General features: G+C 37.1%; 1 protein-coding gene across 12 annotated transcripts in view; it reads left to right on the top strand.

Annotated features, from left to right (window-relative positions):
- The window catches only part of COMMD10 (COMM domain containing 10), a 127982-nt gene that overhangs the window by 13462 nt on the left and 93974 nt on the right, over positions 1–20546 (top strand). For 11 of the 12 annotated variants that reach the window (XR_012648856.1, XR_012648858.1, XR_012648859.1 and 8 more), the window contains exon 5: positions 11420–11530. Coding sequence is in view for 6 of the 12 variants with exons in the window: in XM_075019723.1 (XP_074875824.1) it covers positions 11420–11530 (111 nt within the window). In the remaining 6 variants the exon portion in view is untranslated. Of the gene's footprint in view, positions 1–11419; positions 11531–19436; positions 19640–20546 lie in introns of those variants that run through there. The other variant, XM_075019720.1, reaches the window with a different exon arrangement.

The raw sequence follows: 20546 nt of genomic DNA, 5'->3' as shown, positions 1-20546 counted from the left end.
TTTAATAGCCAGCTACAGCACAACTGGGTCTGTTTAATCTTCCACTCGCCCAACTTTGTTAGTAGGTATTTTAATTGTTTACAATTTTTAGGTACTACTTCTTGAGGATTTTTTTAATGAGTTTCTTCCTATCCTTCTTACCCTCTTATATCTTCTACCAAGAAAGTATAAATAATAAAGGTTGGAAGAAGGTACATTTTGAGAATGTTTAAAAACATCTGAAACATTTGTTCTGTTCCTACATGCAAAATAGCATCTTTTAAGGTTATAAAAGAGTATCATGATTATCTTGCCTAAGTTCCTGTGTAATACAAACTGTAATTTTTTCCTTCAATGTGTAAAAGAGCTTTTGAAATGGGTCTGGTTGTGATTTCAAGGCTTGAAATGACAGGTAACTTCTGGGGTATTTTTTATGGTTAATAAAAATGTGTGCTTTATCTCTGATTAAAATCTGTCTAACTTCATCTTCCCACTGTTGGATCTTGCTATATATTCTTCTGCTAGATAAAAGAGCCAGTCAGCTATGAGTTTTCCATATGAGCACTTGTAGACTGTTGCATATTTTTACCGTAACTCTCTGCCCACAAATTTCCCAGAAAGGGACAAAGCGCAACAACACTTTTATCTTTTGTACAAAGTGAATCCCTAAATACTAGGGTGTTGGAACCTCGAACGCTGTTTTTAATGTTTGTGATACAGTCCCTTTCTGTTTGCTTTCAAGCTAGCTGCTTATCAGTTAAAATACATGTAAAGGTGAAAACGTGTAGTAACTTCAATTAGGGAAAAGTCTTTTGAAGTTGTTGCTTCTTAGCATTAGCCTTGCTCTGCCAATTTCATGTCATATTATTTCTTTTGTTTACTCCCTTCTGAAGTACACTGGTACTTTTTGGTGTGTGTTTCTTTCCTTTTTTAAATTCAAAGATTAAATATATGAGTTTTAGTTTGATTATTGAATGAAGAAGTCTGAAAATACCACTTTGCCTGGCAGATGTGCTAAGTAAGGTTTGCTGAAGAGCAATAGGACATTATCCTTGCAGACAAAAATGGGAAGTCAGAGGAAATTAACCCTCCAGGAGAGAGCCAATCTTAGATGAAGAATCTAGTTCATCTTACATATTCACCAAATAAGATAGCTTTAGGTATATAATTTGTGCAAATTTTCCTTTTAGAGTTAAATCTCAGTCTCATTTTCTATTTTTAATACCCTCTTAATATTCAAATCCTCTCTGAGAGGTAACAGAGGTACTGGCTTTTTGGCTTGCTCCCCTTGCTATTTCTAGTATTAATTACAAACTGGAAGTCCCAGTTTACAAAGTTAAAACACTTATTGCTCCTCTTTTTTTTTTTTTCTTTTTTTTTTTTCTTTCCCCTGCCTCCTAAAGTTGCTGATATCATTAGGGGAAGTTGTGGTGAGGGATCTGAGAGTTGCCCAGCAAACATAATCCATGGCCTGTGGCACTCTTCAGTGCCTCCCTGTCCCACTCACTTGAATGACCCATGCGACTAGGGGTCTGGCCCAACCTATCTTCAGTCCGTTGGTCTTACAGTGCCTTCTTTCGAGGCTAAGACACAAAGCCACATAAATAGTTTCCCCTTATTTTTTAAACTTTCAGAATTTTTTCCTTTGGGAATTGTATTCTATTAGGTCAGTCTTTTTACAGGATTCTCTAAATTCATTGTCTGTCTGCCTGACCAAATCCAACCCTTTCCTTGCCTTTATGTTACAGCTACCACTATTTCTAGTTAGAGACAATTATAGCATGTGGACTACTTCAGAGCCTGGAAGATTATTCTTGTCTACTAGTGAAAAGCATAGTTGCTACTTTCCTGTTTGTTTTGTTTGTCTGTTTACTGATGGTCTTGCAGTATCTCCAAGATTAAGGCAGAACTGGATTTGACATTACGTTCTAGTATTGTGACTAGATAGATAAGATCCATCCAGTGACTCTTACTTTCTTATGAATACATGACTGAGATACATTGCAAAACTAGCATTAAGGTTGCGAAGTCTGGTCTTAAAATTTAGTCATAGGCACTGTAGTTGGCTATGCAACCTCTGCTTAACTTGGCTGTGCGTATGTGTTATGACTGTCTTTAATTACAGGCTTTCATGCTTTTTAAAAAAACCCTACCCTATTGTCCTGACTTTGTGTGGGTGTATTTAAGGTTTTATTGATAGTTACATACTGTTTTTGTGGTGCCTGCTCTGACTCTTGGGTTTAATTTGAAGATTTGCCTAATAATGGCAGCTGAAGATGCTGATCGTTCAATTTGTGACTCATATTTCTGGATAAAAATTGAGTCTTGCAGATCTGCCACAGAAGAGTACTTTTCACTGAAGTGACAAAATGCCTCAGTAATCCATTTATAAAATGGGGGTACTGAATTGTGTTGAAGTTGAGTATGTTTGTACAGTAGGGGGACAGCTTTTGAAATAGTGTATACCATCAGGTTTTTTCCATTGTTATTCAAATTGTAGTAGAAGACTGTAGTCAGAAACTATATGCAACCAATGTGAAAATCCAGCTGTTTCACTGCGGACAGCTTGCCCGTGGAGCAGTTGTAACCCATGGAGGCCTACAGAAAAGAGGCTGCAACACCCAGAACTTCCTTCACAGATATTCATGCCACCTTAATACAACTGAAGTCAGTAGCAACAACAGAGAATAGAAATCAGTGTGCTTATGCAGTCATTGCCCCTGCCCCCAGTGCTAGAGCTTCCCATCAGTACGAAACTGATGTTTGATCTGGGGCTTATCTTAAAGGAAACACTCTCTTCCTAATTACAGAATATTTCTGTGATGAAGACCCTACCTGTGATGACTGGCTAATTGTGCCTGTCGCTCATGGCTTTCCTCTTAAAAATGTGCACCTTTTTTTCTTCTTTAATATTTGTTTGCTGCATTGCATACACTTTTGGCTTCATCCTGCTGGTGTCTCCTCTGCGCTATCATTCTTTTCTTAAGTAGGCAGGGAGAGTTTTTGAAGGAGTTCAGTCATACATGTTTTGTCATCCTTCTCTTGGCCTCTTACCTAAATTATTTTCATCATCACAGCAGGCACAATTGACATTTTCACATCTAATTTGGAGGTTTGATTCTGCAGTGCTGAGTGTGCTGATGAAGAACAGAATTGGCATCTTAGGCTGTAAATTTTAGAGAGCAGACTTAATGGTTTGCTCTAGTTTTATGTTGGTGTGATTACACAGGTCTAAAGTTAGAGGAGTGCATTGTAGATCAGTGCTTTTCGTCACAGGCAATATACCTTTAGTCCTCTCCCATCCTTACAAAACTGATAGTTAATTTATTAAAACCATATATATGTGTTGCGGTGCTTTATTTAAATGAAAGGTATTCATCTGTGTAACTCTGACTTAGTACTTTTTGTCTAATTTGATTGTTGAAAGATGAGTGGAGGAGACACCCAAACTTTAAAATGTGAGTATTCTGACTTCCTACAATGAAATGAGGAGTACTCGGTCTTCAGCGGAGGAACTACTGGAGTTATATTTTCACGAATAAAAACCTGAGTGAAAGGATGGCCATACTCATTTTCCTCTAGGTTATTTGGTTAGAACAACTGAAATAAGTGTATTGTAAGTGAAAGATCTGCACCAGAAAAATCCTTATGTTATGGATTATTTATTTCCTTAAAATATTTTGTTAGTTGGAAAACACTCTTAAATGTTTTGTGTCAGTGTGATATACACTATTGTAATAATTTGAGAAAAAGATTTGCTGAATATGTCTTTCATATCCCATTATCTGTCACTTCAATGGTTGTAACAGCTTCAATGAGAGTAATACTCTGGATGTCTTAAATTACATAAACAGCTCTTTCAGATGGTTCCAGGAAATGTTTTGATATTTAAAGTTGGACTATTCCTCTCAAACTAGAGGGGAAAATAGCTGAACTGAGTGAGTTAGTATCTGAGTTAAAAAGACAAAATTCTGATTTCATTTGTTGAAACAGGACTTAATTCTTCTCATTCTGTAATTGTTGCCTTTGGGGGCAGGATAGGTTCATTTCTAAGGTACATGTGGGCAGAGACATTGAGCTGTTCATTTTCCCTATTACTGCAAGCAGCCACATCATGTAGTGACTTTCTGAATTTGTCAGGCTCCATCTTTAAAGTATCTAATAGTTTTTGCTCACACTGGTGCTATTTGAGGGTAGCTGTTGAACCTTATTTCTCCAGCTATCATACATCTACTTCTTCAAGAATGGCCTGAAGGCTGGGTTTTCATCCCCCTATTATGCACTCTCCTACAGTGTTAGTTACTCACTCTTAACACTGTAATAGTAGCAGTTTAGACTTTGGAATCTTAAGTTATCAATATTTACTGTAGACAGTGAATTAAAGTAGCCTTTTAACTAAGTGAGCACTCCAGCATTGATGTAGTGAAGCTGAACTTACTTCCAAGAGTAGTTGCTGCGTGTAAACTGATACAGTGCTCTTACAGAGACACCATATTTGGTACAAATAGATGAGGAGAGTGTAACTCTGAAAAACAGTGCCATTACACTTGCATATTATTTTGGTTTTTTACAGAAAAAGCTTTATAGAAACAGACATGTATATTTTTTTCTCAGGATATGAAAGGCATAAATGTTACTGCACATGAGATTAAGTTAATTAAACTATTTGAATATCAAATGGGTGGGCCTATATACCAGCGGAGCATGAAACTAATTTCTGTATTACCGCAACCGTCCTACTTGTTAGGCTTCTGCCTAACAGAAGACTGTTTTCTGTGGTACCTGTAAAGAATGAGTCAGTAAGAAGTTCTTTTTGGCATTCTATTTCTATTATGCAGTTTTTAAAACCTCAAAAAAAGAAGTCAATTACACTGCTTCAGCCTGTCCTTAAATTAATCAGACTGCCAGTGAAGGAAAGTAACTATAGATGCACTTAAACTACCTTGAAGCGGCTCTTTGAGTATTGACTCAAAGTGAGGAGACTTGGATGTTAGATCTCAGCTATGCAAGTGAAAACCGGCATTTTGTGCCATAGGAAGCAGCTCGCAACCAAGAACAGGGATGTCCATATTAACCAAGTCCTTTGGCACCACCAGTACCACAAGAGGTGGTACTATTAGAACCACACGGTTTTGTGCCAAGATTTGAATTTTCAGAAGGGATGTTAAGATTTTATTTTCAGCTGTGCTCAAGTTAGTAATGTCACTAGAGGCCAATTTGACTGAACTGATAAATGCATTATGAACTAGATGAGTAAGATTTAGTATCATACCATAATTTCCTTAGTACATGTTCTTCTCAATATTCACAACATGTGATCTAGTTATTCTAAAGGTTACTCTTACTGGCTTTTAATTCTGACTGTGGGCTACAAGCTCAGTTTGCTTTAAAATTCGCATCACTCATGTTGGGAAGCTCCAACAGCCCCTTAGTGACTTCAGGGTAATGAAAACATTTTGCTCTCTAAAAAGCCACATGTTGTTGGGAGGATTTGTTGCTTTTAAAAAGAAGTCCAAACAGACAAACTAAACCATAACCCATTGACAATGGGAGAAATACCAAACTGAAATAATACAATTGAAAAATTGTATTATTGCATAGTTGATTTTCAAACATTACCAAATGTAGGGGTAATGTTACCACTCCTTTTTACCAATTTCCTTTTGGCAATACTGAAAATGTTTGTTGTAACTGTAGTAGTAGACTTCACAAATTGCGTATGCTAGTTTGTTTATGCTATGTGTTCCTTTCCCATCCAGGCTTTCATGAGCTTTTTCCCCCCATAAACATAAAAGTACAGAACACTGCTACTAATTTAGAATTGCTTCTGCATTTTCCACCCATCAGGCTTGTTAACAAGTTCAGCCCAGAAGTCTGTTTTTCTCACTTTTTAGACTTTAAGATCAAACTCTAATTTTGCGAATTCTTTTTCTTGCTCTTTGCTAAATGCTGATCGCATTTCTCTCTCTCTCTGTAGAAATGCATATAACCATTTGATGCTAATAAGGGATATGCCAGGATCTTCATAATCTTTCCTGTAGCCGATTTATCTATAGGGGCTTGTTAAGTCATATTTAACCTATAATACTGCTTAAGTGCATTTGCCCACGTTCTGCATCGTGTATGTGCTCTGAATATAATTATTCTCTCATTAATTGAAGATTATGATTTTATGTTTTAGTATTACACAGAAGTGAAGTACATCATATTTATTCTATTTAGAGAAAGTGAGGTGTTCTGAAAGCAGCAAATCTTCCCGAGAGGATGGAGTGCAAGAATCTGAGTGAAATAATTAGATCTTCATTATACGTTAAATTTGAGCTGCAAAGTCATGTCATCAGGTATTTCATAACTGTGTTAATGTCTGGTGGTTATAAAAACCTCAGTCATGTTGATTTTCTGTGTCCAAGCAGTATTTCCATATTGTAATTCTTCCAGGTTCAGTTTACTCACTGTTACTCCTACCTTCTCTGAGGTCAGTGCTTACAGCACTTTCTAAGGGACAAATAGATGCCAAATCATGGATTACCCATGGAGGAGAAATAGTGGTTTGCATGGTATTACGGCATCTTGCTTGCCTTGTGGTAAGAAGTAAGCTGTGCCACACTGGCAAGTCCTGAGGGCAGTAATACTGATTTTGTATAGTTTCTGTAATGATTCATTATGATATTACATGGCCTTCTGAAAGTTTCACCTTCTAGAAGTGGGTAATTTATATGAAAATTCCAGTTTTCGATGTAAAATTAAAACAAGCTTCCAGTCTTCATGGGTGTAGAGACAGACAGGAGATGTGATCTCAGTATATCACTCCAAAATCAGAAAATATCCCCTTTCCCTGCTCTGGTACTGACTAAGCATTTAAACCCCTTTTACCCTCTCCTCCCCTAAAAATGCTGGACCCTGCTCCAGAAGTTTTGAATGGTTGAAGTTGGAAATATTAGGGAAGACATTTTAGGTGCTTATGTATTTTTTGAAATTCTGTTTCCACTCTTAGTTTACCCTTTTTTACAATATTCCCACTTTTTTTCTTTTCTCAAATCAAAGTCCTTGCCAACATTTTTTCCAGTGTGAGTTTCTTAGTCACTTTGGCTCTGTTCTTGGTCCTCAGGTTGGAGCCCTTCAACATGCCTGTTCTGGACATCCAGTCTGCCTTCTTTCTCAAAGTCGTAGTCCTTTGTTTTTGAGTCTGATAGGCTGGCTCTTGTATAGCTAAGATTGTTTTCTCCGTGATGTTTTTAGCCTGATTTTTTTTTTTTTTTTCAGAAGAACATTTATTTGATTTCTCATGAAAGAGTATAAAATAAATATCTTTATGTAGTTGACAAAGGAGAATTATTTTGATTTTTTGACAACTAATATAGAAACTTGTCTTTATCTGATTTCTTGAATTTCTTCTCAGTTTTGGTTTAATTTGTAGAAATGTTTATGGGCAGTCAAAAGTGAAAATACATGAGAAAGAGACAATAGTATGTAAAAACATAATGGGCTGTAAGTGATGAGGGAAATGGTGTATTCTGTGGACATTAATTTTGGCTGTGTGAAATCCTTTATTTGGTTGGAGATAGTGCTTAACGTTTATATTGGATAAACTTGTGAAAGCTGATGACATTTAGTGCACATGGGCTTTTTGCAGAGGGTGACTTTCACCCAAGCATTTCACCATGGTAGGATTGCTGATGATCTTGTGCTAATATGTAAAATACTACACTCTAGTATGGAAAGCAGTCTGGTAGGCAAGACAGTGGGCATGAGTCAGAAGTTCCCATGTTTTACACTGGAGAAAAGTGACTGTTGGGTATCATAGACAGAGCAAAGTCTTGTAAAGTTGTTAGTGATCTAAAGATGAAGGGTCAGGCCCTTTCATATTAGGGGAACTGGCAGCTCTCTAGTGTGGATCTGCACCTGGGACAGGCGTGGGTTGCCACTGAGAAGCACTATGATTGTAGGGGGTACAGAGTTGGTTTAGCAGGTATAACACCTTATCTTTTCTACAGCTAATACTGAGTGAGTGCTGGAAGGGAGAAAGAAGTGCATAGGTCCTTCCATGCCTGTTAGTCCTGGCTGTCATGGTGTCCTGTTCAGAAGCCTGAGTGGAACAAAATAGACATGGGAACTGAGGATTACAGTGGTTGTTGAAAGCTTCCTCATATCTTTGTTGCCCTGAATCATTTGCCGTAGGGTTCATGGAGCAGATCTGGAGCATTTTCATACGTGCTTACTGTTGGTCTTATTTATTTTCTATGTTTTCTTCCTTACCTTGTTTTCCAGCTTGCACCTTTTTTAAACATAATCCTGAGGTTAAGTAAGTGCCAGAGATACTAGTGAGAACTTACAGTGCTAAATAGTACATTTTCAATGGTGTTTATTGTTGCAGTGACAAGGTAGCTTGTACATTTCTAAACTGCTGAGAAGAAATTGTAAAAAGAAGATAACGGTCTATAGTAACTAAAACCATGGCTTTATTTTCATGCTAGTTATGGAGAACTATTTCCCCCTCCTCCACAGTAAATGCTTTTCAAGTAATTTATTGCAGATTCTGGCATCATATAGTCTCTCCCAACATTCTGTTTTCTGTAACAAGTTTTATATCAGAAGTGAAAATAATTTTGTAGTCCTTTCATTTTTGAAAAAATTGGCCCTAAAATATGTACCACTTCGTGGCTACCAAATACTGTCCCTTGACACAAATGCCGTGCAGAAACATGTCACCACTCTCAAAAGGTTAATTGATATTTCAGGATGTTGAATGTCTTCTAAGTAAACATGACTATGACCAAATACATGTTACATTTTTCTTTCAAGAAAATAAATAGCCAGACCATTTTGAAGCCTTAGGCAGTGTACTATTTGTTAATCAAAACTTGTTCTCATACAACTGTATTTAAAACAGAAAAGACACATGAATCGTATAGGAAAACAAAGTAATTTTAAGGTAAAGCAATATAAAAAAAGAGTTATGGCTGCTGTTCAGCTATAAACTCAGGCCACTGTGCTGCCACATATATTGTATTTGTTCTGAGCCCTCTACAATATTCCTGGATAGATGTGTATTAGAAGTGAAATAGAAGACATAAATTTGAATTTCTTTACTTTTGATGGTTTGTTTTTCATGCTACATACAGTACACTGTTTAACAGCTTTAGAAAAGTCTTAAAAGTCAGGCTTCCTAGGATATTGTTCTTGTCTCTAGTGGCAGTTTTATAATCCTGTATAAGCTGCTAGTCTAAGGCTTGGCTTCCATACTACTATAATAAACTGTTTAAGTAACTGAAAGTCCTTTCTAAATAGAGGAGTATGGGGCTTAAACCTTAGTGACTGCAGTGTGAAGAGCCATTGCATTCCAGAGCTTGCACACTGTCCCTGACCTTAGTGGTTAGGTGTTTCATCAAAATAGGTGGTACTGTTCCCTGTTGTCTGCTTCAGGCTGCTCCCACCACTAACCTCTAAGTCAGCATTGGGGTCCTTCTCTGTTGACCATTATTGATTTTGATAGGGTTCTTTAACTGAACTGAACTTCTTTCTTGATCTAAAACCTAGAATAAGGCAAGACGCTAAGACCTTTGTGCTCCTGAGAGAACCAGAGGTAGTTTCTTTACTTAATTTTATTGAAGTTTGTGGAGAGAAAAATGTTTTCCAGCTGTGTCATTCTGGTGTAATTTGCTGGAAGATTCCAGATACTGGCCAGCACAGGGGCCTAGCAGACTTGTCCATTAGTGTGATTCACATCAGCACGTCCACGGAATCCACTTTGGATTGTGTTGTACTTCTGGGTTGGATGGGCAATGCCCTATTATTTTCATCAACCAAGATGTAATCAGGTTAGAGGAAATCAATACAGAGAATTATGATTAAAAATTAATCTGCTTCTAGAATTTATAAAACTTGTCTTTTAAAACATCTTTAGTTCATAGGCTGTGGGCATACTGAAACTAAAGGTATGCCTACCACAAAATAAGCTAGACCAGATTTACAGCATTTCAGCTGTGTCTGTTTGTGTTGTATGCATGCTTTTATTGATTTGATTAATGTGTAAACTTCCTTATTTTCACCTCAGAATGAAGCCTGAATAGGGGCTTTTATTGCAGAGTGGCTGACAGGCTGCAGGCTGACCTGCTGAAGTTCTTCCTCCTGTCTTGTTCCTATAGCTGTATACAAAGTCAGTCTGAGACTGACTGTGTCCTTCTGTTAACTTTGTTTGGCCTTGGCTAAACTCCCTAACCATTGTGCACTGGCAGTGGTGGTTAATAGGTCATGATATGTAATTTTCGTTTTGATATGCTCAGTCCTATGGCTTTCAGTGTTTGTTACATAATTGGTATAATATTGATGCAATATACAAAGAAATGCAGTAGAACATACACTAACGTGTAAATGTAAATGGTATAGCTGCAACAAATTTTGAAAGTTCTGTCTTTGAGCTGTGCCCATGGAAGATGTTTCTGCCACTCACTTTCTCTCCTATCTTTCATCTAGAGATTACTGTCGCTGTAGGAGGCAGGGTATGTATTGGCTTCTTTGCTGTTCACAGTACAGCGCCTGTGGGATGACTTTGTGCTATTGATGATTTTAGCTGAATTGTTGGACTGGTAAGAGATTAACTGAGATGTGGCACGCTTTCACTTTTACCAAGTCAGCCACAATATTTACTAACAGAAGGGAGACACTAGATTAAAAAGAACTTGTATGCAAATTAACTTGCCAGATGGTAAGACTTTATAATTTGACTTTTCTTTATTCAAGAAAGTGAGGTAGGTTATTTCATGAAAGACTTGTAGTTCTGTTCTTGCATACTTCATTTGTGCGTGAGGTGTAGCTTGTTAATGTTTGAATATCATTTTAGATTAATGATTAAAAAGCAATTTGAATTTTTTTTTGTGTGTAACTTTCTATTAAAAATTCTGTTGCTCACATGCTTAGCTGATTTTTGGCTTTTCAGTAATAACAATTTATAAAGCAGCACAGAATTATTTTTGTCATTAACATCTGTATACGGTAGAACACCCATGAATAGATCTGTTGATTTAAGAAATTACCATTTTTAGCTGGTTTACCATTTATTGGTAATTTTTTTCTTAAAAGAAAAATAAATACAAAATAAAATTGAATCCACAGCTTTGCTGATAAACTTGCACAAGGAGGGGGAAACTATCTTATTTTGGACCCTTCGTTGTATTTTATGGATTGGTTCCAGCAGACCTGAGGCATATGAAGTAGCTTTATTTTGGGTGGTCACAGGCAGGTTGAACTGATAAATTTGGCAAGAGGGAGAAGCAAATCTGTCTTGGAGTCCAGGAGAATTTGCAGAATGTGTATTGTATAAAAATGCTTAACATTTATAGAGCCTGACATTGTGATCACTGACACAGACTGTTCACAGTATTGAAAGTTGACCTGAGTGCTTCTGTACCATCTGATTGTAATCTAAATTTGTGTTTTATAGCTTGAAACAATTGGATGGCAGCTTAATCTTCAAATGGCAGAGTCCATGCAGGCGAAGCTGAAGTCTCCTCAAGCTGTGCTAGAGCTGGGAGTGAGCGACGAAGATTCAAAGGTAAGAAATACATGCCCGGCAGAGTTGGAATGAGTTGTGGTGATGGCCTTGTGTTCAAAGTTCTGAGGCATCCATTGGAACTCTTGATCATTGTTAGTCTTGCCAGTGTTTTCATAAAATTATATTTCATAAAACTATAGTAAGCATTTGGAATTGTAATAGCATACATGTTAGGTGAACTGAGAGCTGTGTTACCAGCTCTTTGGGCTGTAACGTAATAGAGGAATATAATGGAATATGGTTAGTTTAGGTCTCTCAAATATCTTTGTAGATAATTTATTTTTATCATATAGCACGTGATTGGTACTTCTTATACTTTTAATGCCTAGTAGCCTGCAGCCCTCTACCATGTGTGTAGTTATGTAAGATACTACTCATCACTTGCAACCTTTCAGTGCTAATGATGTATTTATATGAATGATGACATAGTATGTGAAGCCACAGAAACCCAATATTTAGAATTTTTAAGGTAAAGTCTTAAGTTCAGGGATTTTAGCGACTGGTGGTGTTTCAGTGCCAAAACCCACTAATGAATGTAATTTTTTATTAATAAAATCTGTATCTTTTGTTAGCTAGCATGTTTTAAATTAAATACATGATTTGCTTTTAACCTTATCTTGCTAACAGAAATTAGAGTCTTTACTGCTGTGGTGTCTGTCAGTGTTTATCTATGAAAAAGTCAGTATAAAAGATTTGAGGGGAAAAATTGGAACTCAGTTCTGCTTTAGCATTGCATTTAAATCACAGTAATTTTACTAATGTGAGTGGAATTTCTGATTTATGGTAGAATAAAAGAGAATATATAGCTTACGTTTGTAAGGTCGTCACCAGGACTTGCAGCAGTTGTATTTTTTTCAGCAGTTCACTGCAATCTGCATTTTTGAAATGCAAATACAGGAACCAGACAATATGTCCGAGCTGCACTGGGCAGCACTGCATACAGGTTCAATTCTGTGGCAAAACAATTTTTAAAAAAATGAGGAAAAAATGTCACTTTCACATGACACACAAAGTTTGTCTGTTTTCTTTACAAACAAAATTCAGCAAGTGGATTTTTTTGATTTTCCTCTCTATTACTTTTTGTGGGTATAATTACCCACAAGATCAGAATTATTTTGCAATAATTACAAGCCTAGAATAGACTTGTAACTGGCATTTAGATAGAACAGTGCAACAAGAAAAATATACTGATGCTCTCACACTACAGACACTAAAAATCTGTGTTGGTGTGAAAATAACTACAGGTTGTTTTTTTTTCTGAGAGATTCCTTCCTAGTATAGAATAAGTTTAAGACTGGCTAATATCTGCTTATATACTGACAAAAACGTTGGAACATAATTTTTGTGCAGTGTTTTGCATCTTCATGATCTCTTTCTGCACTAAGTTACCTGAAAATCCTACATACTAGATGCTTATTCCTCCCCCCCCGCCTCAAATTTATGTGTGTGTGTCTTTTGCGCAGAAATTTGGTATGAATATAGCATATATGTTCTTAATTATTGTCTTCATTTCTCACAAAACTTTTTTTTTTCTTAATAATTCATGGCTATAATTTGCATTTTTTCCGGAAAGGCATAAAACGCTGTTGCAGAGGAGCTTTTGCGGGCTGTCTCATTAGGGGGCAGTAGTGCTCTTTGTCACACTGGCACTGAATGCTTTTTTGAGATCCTGCTCGGAATCAATTTTGATGATGTGGGGAGTGTTAAGTGTTTACACTGCGAATCTGTATATAACAAAAGAAGTTTGTCTTGCTCATCTGCAAAACTAAAGCCTATTAATAAAAAAAAAACCCATACCGAGCAAGGTAAATGAAATTGGCCATTATTTCTGCTTGTGCTAACTAAAAGTAATTATACTAGTACATTAATGTTTACTACAACTCACTCCACTTAAAGATCATTTAAACAGTTCTTTGTCAGAAGCAGACATTGAAAATTAGTATTTAAATTATCTCTTCAGGAGAGGTGATCAGAAAACTGTGGATATATAAATGTTATTGGTGTTTTGTGAAATAAAAAGTCAAAGAATCTGCTATATGCTATATAAATATTTATAGAGTATATTCTGTCAGCTTCAGATGAAATGCAGGGTCCCATAGGTATTATACCATGAAAATTCAAAAGTAAGGTGGCCTTTGATTCTTTCCGGTGGTTCAAGCTGCTAATGACATTTGCATTGCCCAGTAAATAATGCTGCTTATGACTAGGAGTAATTGTGATCAGATGACATGATTTTTGGTAAACTGGTTTTTCCTGGGTTTTGTTACAAATTTGCCGTTTGCTTATACTCAGACTTTGAATTATGCTTGATTTCAATCTAAAAAAATATTTTGCATATGCCATGAAAAGTTTTTCACCATGGAGGTGATTAATTACAGGAATGAGTTACCCAGAGAGGTTGCAGAGTTGCCAGCCTTGACAGGAGCCAAGGGGACAAGTCCCTGAGTATCCTAACTAAGCATGGAGTTAGCCCTGCTGTGAGTGGGCTGCCAAACCATGCCTTCCAGCCCAAGTTGTCCTGTGAGCTAGGCTGCTTTGCAGCTTGGTTGCTGCTTGTGTTTTGTATGAGGAAGAGAAAAAAGGAGCTTTCAATTAAAAATCCAATTAACAGTGGCTTCTTGCAATGATTCAGAATTTGAAATGTTTAATTGCATTTTTAAATCTGAGGGAAGTGGAACTTCTATCAACTAGGCACACAAAACAAGCTGGTATGATAGAAAACATCTTTTTGAACTGCAAGATCCTTTTGCTTCCATTCTGACATTTTAACGAGCTAAGGTGACATTTAGAACTGATGTGTAACATACCAGCTGTGTATAAGGGTTTTCTTTAATAATATAATTTGGTTTCAGATTTTTTGTGCTGTTGAGTTGTAACATAGCAATCTGGGGATTTTTTATACTTATTATTTTTGTGGCTATAGGGTGAATTAACCAGTAGAGGGAGCACAAATTAACAATCCTGATAATTTGTGCTGCTAATTATGATTTTGATTTGGAAAGAAAGATTGATCCCAAAACATGCTGTGTTTATTTAGTATCTGTTTCCTTCAGTAATTTATTTAATACTTTTCCACATAGGCACACACTCGCACATTCTTTCTCGCTGTTAATAGCAGTAATTCCTTAGGCCGCCTAGTCCATACCTTTCTAAACAGCTGTGATCATATTCTATAACCATAGGAGCCATATAAAAAAAATAGATTGTGGTAATGGCCGTAGAAAAGGTCTGAGGGCTTCAGAAATTTCACATCATTGATGCTGAATATTCTTCTGCAGAGGAATATGAGAAGTAAGAGTGTGTTCTTAGAGTTTCTGCTATGCCTCTTCACTAGGAAGATCCAGTAAAGTGCATTACTATATAAGGTATTTATTATTATGTATTTTTACACACGATCTGTAGTTAACATTTACGCTTGAAAATTGTTAGGATAAATAAACTGTTCTTGCGCAGTGTTGTCTCTCGATAGTTACAATTTTTTTCTGTAAATTCATTCCACAGGTTTTATTAGATTCAGTTATCTAATTACAATTTGTCCTATGGAAGACTTTGCTCTTTTCTTGTTTTTCCTTCTCTTTATTTCATTTACGATTTCATTCTTAACCATTAAGGACTTCTTGGGGGAGCTCTTTTTTTTTCATTGTGAATGCTGTGTATAGATTCTTTGTGAGAATTCAATACTTTGTTTATTTTGTTCCTTCTTTATACATGTATTTGAAGAATTTTGTTACAGGATTTTGTCTGCCAATGCAAGACAAAGAATAACTGATAAATGTGCTGGTTTGTTAAGCCTGCTAATGTAATGCTTTTGACAGAAGACAGATAATATTAAAATGTTACTCTACTAATTTAATTTTATTTCCTTTTAATTCATATGCCCTAATTTCTAGATGCTTTAAAAGCGGAATATAACAATGGAAATATATTAAACTATTTTTTTCTGCAACCGTTTGTTCAAAATCAAAATGGGGTCTGACTGCATTTGAAGCTGAGATTGTAATACATATTCATCATTCTACAGAGTAAATAGAAGCCTGGAAATCTTAAATGGTTATTTTTTACTTGTTAAAATAACAGGACATGCTTTCTTTTTTTTACTCCTGGTTTTTACAGACTTTCTGTACATTTCTGAACTGCGAACAAATCTAGACCTTAGGTATTTTGCTCTGTTTACTTCAATAAGTATGCCATTCTGCTTTCTGAGTTTGCCATTATGAATACTTTCCACAGCTTTAACAGCAAAGCAGAGCAGAAGAGAAACAAAGCTTTTCTTCTAGCCGGGGCTAGATCAATCACTCAATTCAGGCTGTAGATTCTGTGCAGCCTATGTGGCATGCAGGACATGCACTTGGATGGATATTTAAGGAAATATGGTTGTGCTTTCCCTTCCCTCTCAGTTTAGCCCTTTGTTTCCTTCTGAAATGAAGTTCTATTTGTGGAGTGGCATAACAGTGAGAACTAGTGGATGATAGTGATATGTTCCCACTCCAGAGAGGTAGGAGGTGGCAGGGTTGAGCATCCATACCGTGATGTACCCCCTTCATTTGCCTCCTCAGTCCTCAGCTTTTGGGGTGATGCATTTAGGTGCCAGTTTTTTTCAAAATAGAGGAGTAGTTTGCATCTATAGGGCCTCAAAGAAAGAGGACAATTAAAAGACATGATGCTGGAGGAACTGTGATGAGGTGCAAAGACTAAACAATTGTAAATTGCTTCTTGAATTCATCAGCTACTTCTCTGTCACTTTCTGTTCTGAGGAGGATATCACCCATTTCCTTCTCAGAACACAAACAAGCTGCATGTATGCTCTTGAACTGAGTTTATTCTTCTTGTCAAGCAGATTTGTAAGTCTCTAGCAATTGCAAAAAGTAAGTGTCGTTGGGTGAATGCAAAAATGTTTAAGGATGAGATTGAGAGAAAAGGTTTTTTCATTCCTATTTGGAGGAGGTGATTGGAGGCCTGGGTAGTCTCAGAAGCACAGTCCTGGTTTGAGGTCTTTCTGAACTTTGGTATAGAAGCAAGTTTGCTGCTTTTGGCAAGGTACATCATGAAACCAATTTTGTTCAGAGAACTAAAATCTAGTAAGTACTGCTGCTGTTAAGGAAGCAGAAACTTCCCTGAGAGGAGGTTTCAGAATGTTGAGAAAAGTCCTCATATTTGTAGGAGCTATATTAAGAATGACTGCATAATCTTGAGTGTGTGAAACTTTTGCCTGAAAACCAGATTCATCCCCCAGTGTGCAGCGAGCCAATAATCACACACCTGGGACAGACATTATTTATTTCATATTTGCACAAAAATGGGCGCAAGGTGGTAGTTCCACAAAGCTAGCACACCCTGCAGTTAAACAAGCAAACAATTTTATACAGTTTTAGATTCACCTGCTTAGTTTCCAAAGTCCTTCCCCAAAATCATTATTGGCAGTGGCTTATCTGCTACCATTTCTTTTGGGCTAAGGTTTTCCCTGCTTCGAATTAAAGGTACAGTGTTCTTTTATTCTACAGCGCATGCTCAAGGTGGGGATGGTGGTGGTAAGTCTTTTAGGTCTTGAATTGAGTCGGTGGTCACGATCTACCCCGATGCCTTTACTTTTCCCCTAGTTCATGCTTCTTTGGCAATCATCCGGCCTTCGGTGCCTTCTGGGGCAGGATGTTCCCTTTTACCAGTCTTTAGCTCCCCTTTCAAGGGCATAGCCTTAGCAAAGCCTGCATGGTTTACACAAACTAATGAGGCCTGCATAGTGAAGCCGTTGAGTAGTGGTCCTCCTTAAAGGACAGTGCATCGTGTTTAACCCTAAATTGAGCAGTATCACCACAGTTAGGCCGTAATTCAAACATATGACTACAGAGCAGCTCAAAGAATGAGCCTGAAATTTGTAATTTGCTTCCAGGCTGTCACGTTGCTACAGAAAGCTGTCAGAAATTTCATTGCTCAACCACGAGAGCCAGAAATTCTGGACTTGTAGTGCACAGCAATTCTTGCATTAGACTGTTTTGGATCTATCATATCTATTATCTCTGATTAAATCCATCTGATTAGAGGAAGAAATGAAGCTGCAGTCCAGAATTTTCAAGATGCTGAGAGGACTTTTGTTTTCTTACGAGTGTAGAAATGGATGGCAGAGCAACCCATGTCCTGTAAGTTGTGAGTAGTTTGACATTTTACTTAAAAACCATTTACCAGATGGTGTGACTCCAGGAGTATGCACTCACCTCAGGCAGTTGTACTGCAGGGTGTAGTTAATTATCTGGCTCCATTTGTGATCTTACATGATTTAATTACCCACCTTATAGTGAGGATCTCTTTACAGTGCTCTCTTTACAGAATTCTTCTGTTTCACCTGGCTATATACACAATTTATGAATACAGTCTGTAACACATGAATTTACAAACCCTGTAACTGGCTACAGCCTCTGCATGTGCTCTGTTCCTGCTAAAACACTTATGACTTTGTCCATGTGTCTTTGTGTCATGGAATTAAAGAGGGGAATGGTCCCAGTTGACTGTGTACAGTTGGTTGCAGCCTTGGGCAACCTCAGCCTGTAGTTAGTACTGAAACTCTGGTTTTGTATAGGAGTAAATCGCATTGTCCATAATATGTAAATTTACCACTATCAGTCCAAATAAGCAGAAGAAAAGTAGCTGAAATACTTGAAAGTTAAGTTTAGACTTGGTGACCCATTTCATTGCCAGGCAGAGTTAAACTTTAAGGCCTTGAGGGCAGTTGAAAAACACAAAGATCTGGTGAGTTTTTCCTCATTTAATGCAGTTGTGTATGCCACCTTTTTTCTTACAAAATTTCTTTCCTGTTTGCCTCAAACCAGTTTTGTAGGCTTGGTCCTTCAGTCTTTTCAGATGAAGAAAAAGCATTCATGGAATTCATTGCAAATTCTCAGGCATCTATATATTTTCCTGCCTGCTATTCTCATAAACTATGCAGTGCTTTAGCAAGTGAACTGTTGTCTTCATTTGTCTGTAGCAATAGAAAATAACCCTGGTTTTTTCAGTACTTTTGCTATGCTTTTGCAGTACTTCCAGGCAGTACCAATCCCCCTGCTTTTACTTAGGCAATAAGCTCTGTGGTTCCTTCACAAATGTGTTAAAAACTGGCATCTCGCCCATATCTGTTTCTTCCTGACTCTAAGGTAGAAAGATAAGGTGGTGTAAGAAATGGGTGAGATTAGGGAGAGGTGAACATAAAAGTTGAACCTTCTCTAACAGCAAGGCTCAGTCTTACCAACATAGCTCTTTTGGATGTGTCCTCTGTTACAACGAAGTTGACTGCTGCCTTTGAGAATTGGAGGCAGAGGCAGAGGAAGTCAACATGTAATCTCCAAGTTAGCAGCTTTCTAACGTGGATGTTTAAAAACAGATAATTCTTCTATGTAGAGATACGTAAAAATTTCTGCTGAATGTTATAAGGTATAAAATTCAGAGGGTCATAAGGCCTTTAGATATAAGTATATTAAGTGAGTAGCATTTCATGGCATTTAAATTGGGTACGAATACTTAAATCAGGTATGAGTGGTTGTCTCTTGCACTATTTGACAATTAGTAGCAAGCAGAGAAGAGGTGGAATATATTTTTTATAAAAGTAGATTAACTTTCTACATATGGAAAGCCTTGGTGTTGGGGAAGCTGTGCAGATCTACCTATAAACATGTGTCTGTACGTTTTTTGAGTACCATTGGAAATGCTTCTCAGTTTTCCATTTTCAGCTTCTCAGTTCTTCCATCTGTAAAATGTTGGACTTGTTACTGCTCAGCAGTTGCAACTTGGAGAGACTTGCTTGTGGAAGTTTTTGTTATCTATTAATCCTTTATTTTTCCTTTGAGGGTTTCTAAATGAGAAAAGTTATGAGAGATGTGGAATTTTAAAAGAGGAATTTCCATGTGTTTTTTCTCAGTAGACTCATGCTTCAAAATACTTCACATCTTTAAGAGCCAACAGTGTTTTATTTTCCTGTAGCTGGTTCCCATCTAAAGGATACCTTCAGAGCTTGTTGGAAGAGGTAGGATTGTCTTCTACAGTCATGATTACTGCCTGTTTTTCATTTATACTGACGCTTCAGAAGCAGTTGCCTTGTTCATCATTACTGTAGCGGTAGCTTAGGAGCAGACTGTGCTTTGCTGTTCACTTCTTGAGTTGGAATGGGAGAGGTGCACTCTTCTTAATGCCTTGTCTTCTGGTAGTGCGTACTGTGTTGGAGGCACTCTCTGAATATGAGATCTTTAGTTGGAGAGAAGCAAATATAAAAAAGAGGGAGTTAAAAGTAAGATCTAAATGTATACAGAATGTTTTAATGGAAGTTGTGAACTTACCTATAAATGCCTCTAACTTTTGTAGCTGCACCAGAGAAAGCATTTTTTGGAGACACTCCAAAAAGAGGTAGGTTAATGACCTTGCTTGGGGTATCCAGAAAGAACAGTATGGAGTGTTCAAAGAAAGCTTTAAGTCTTATGCAGCCTATTTGTTAAAAATAGCAGGCTTGTAGAAGAGAGGGAGTGTGGTGTCCACACCTGCCTAGACTGACTACAGCACTCCACCTTTTCTCTGCATAATTTCCTGGTTTTTTCAGGTTTACTGTGGTTGGTTAGTATTTCTTTTCTCACCACTGCATTGTACTTCTGCAGCTGTGGCAGGATGGGCAGAAAATACAGGAAACTTTCTGCCTTCTATTCCTGTGTTAAACATGCTGTTTACTGAAACACTGCTCAGAAGGCTCTGCGATGGGCATGGATAGAAATGGAACTCTTGTGTTGTAAGGAGAAGAAAGGAAATTCTGTGGAGAAACAGAAGAACAAACCTAATACAAATACTAATGAAATGGGTTCTTACTGTCCACCCTAAGCAGTTCTTTAGTAATTTGTATAACTTTTTATTCCATTTTTTTCATAGAAGAAATAATGATACTGACTTTGTTGAACTTGAGCTGTTGAGGAACACTGGCAGGAGTTTTATTCCTTGTTTTTCCCAATATTTCACCTGCCTTTTCTTTTAATGGTGCACAAAAAAGCAT

The sequence above is a fragment of the Buteo buteo genome, chromosome Z (genome assembly GCF_964188355.1).
Source record: "Buteo buteo chromosome Z, bButBut1.hap1.1, whole genome shotgun sequence".
NCBI lineage: Eukaryota > Metazoa > Chordata > Aves > Accipitriformes > Accipitridae > Buteo > Buteo buteo.
This window is presented reverse-complemented; position numbering and strand designations above follow the sequence as displayed.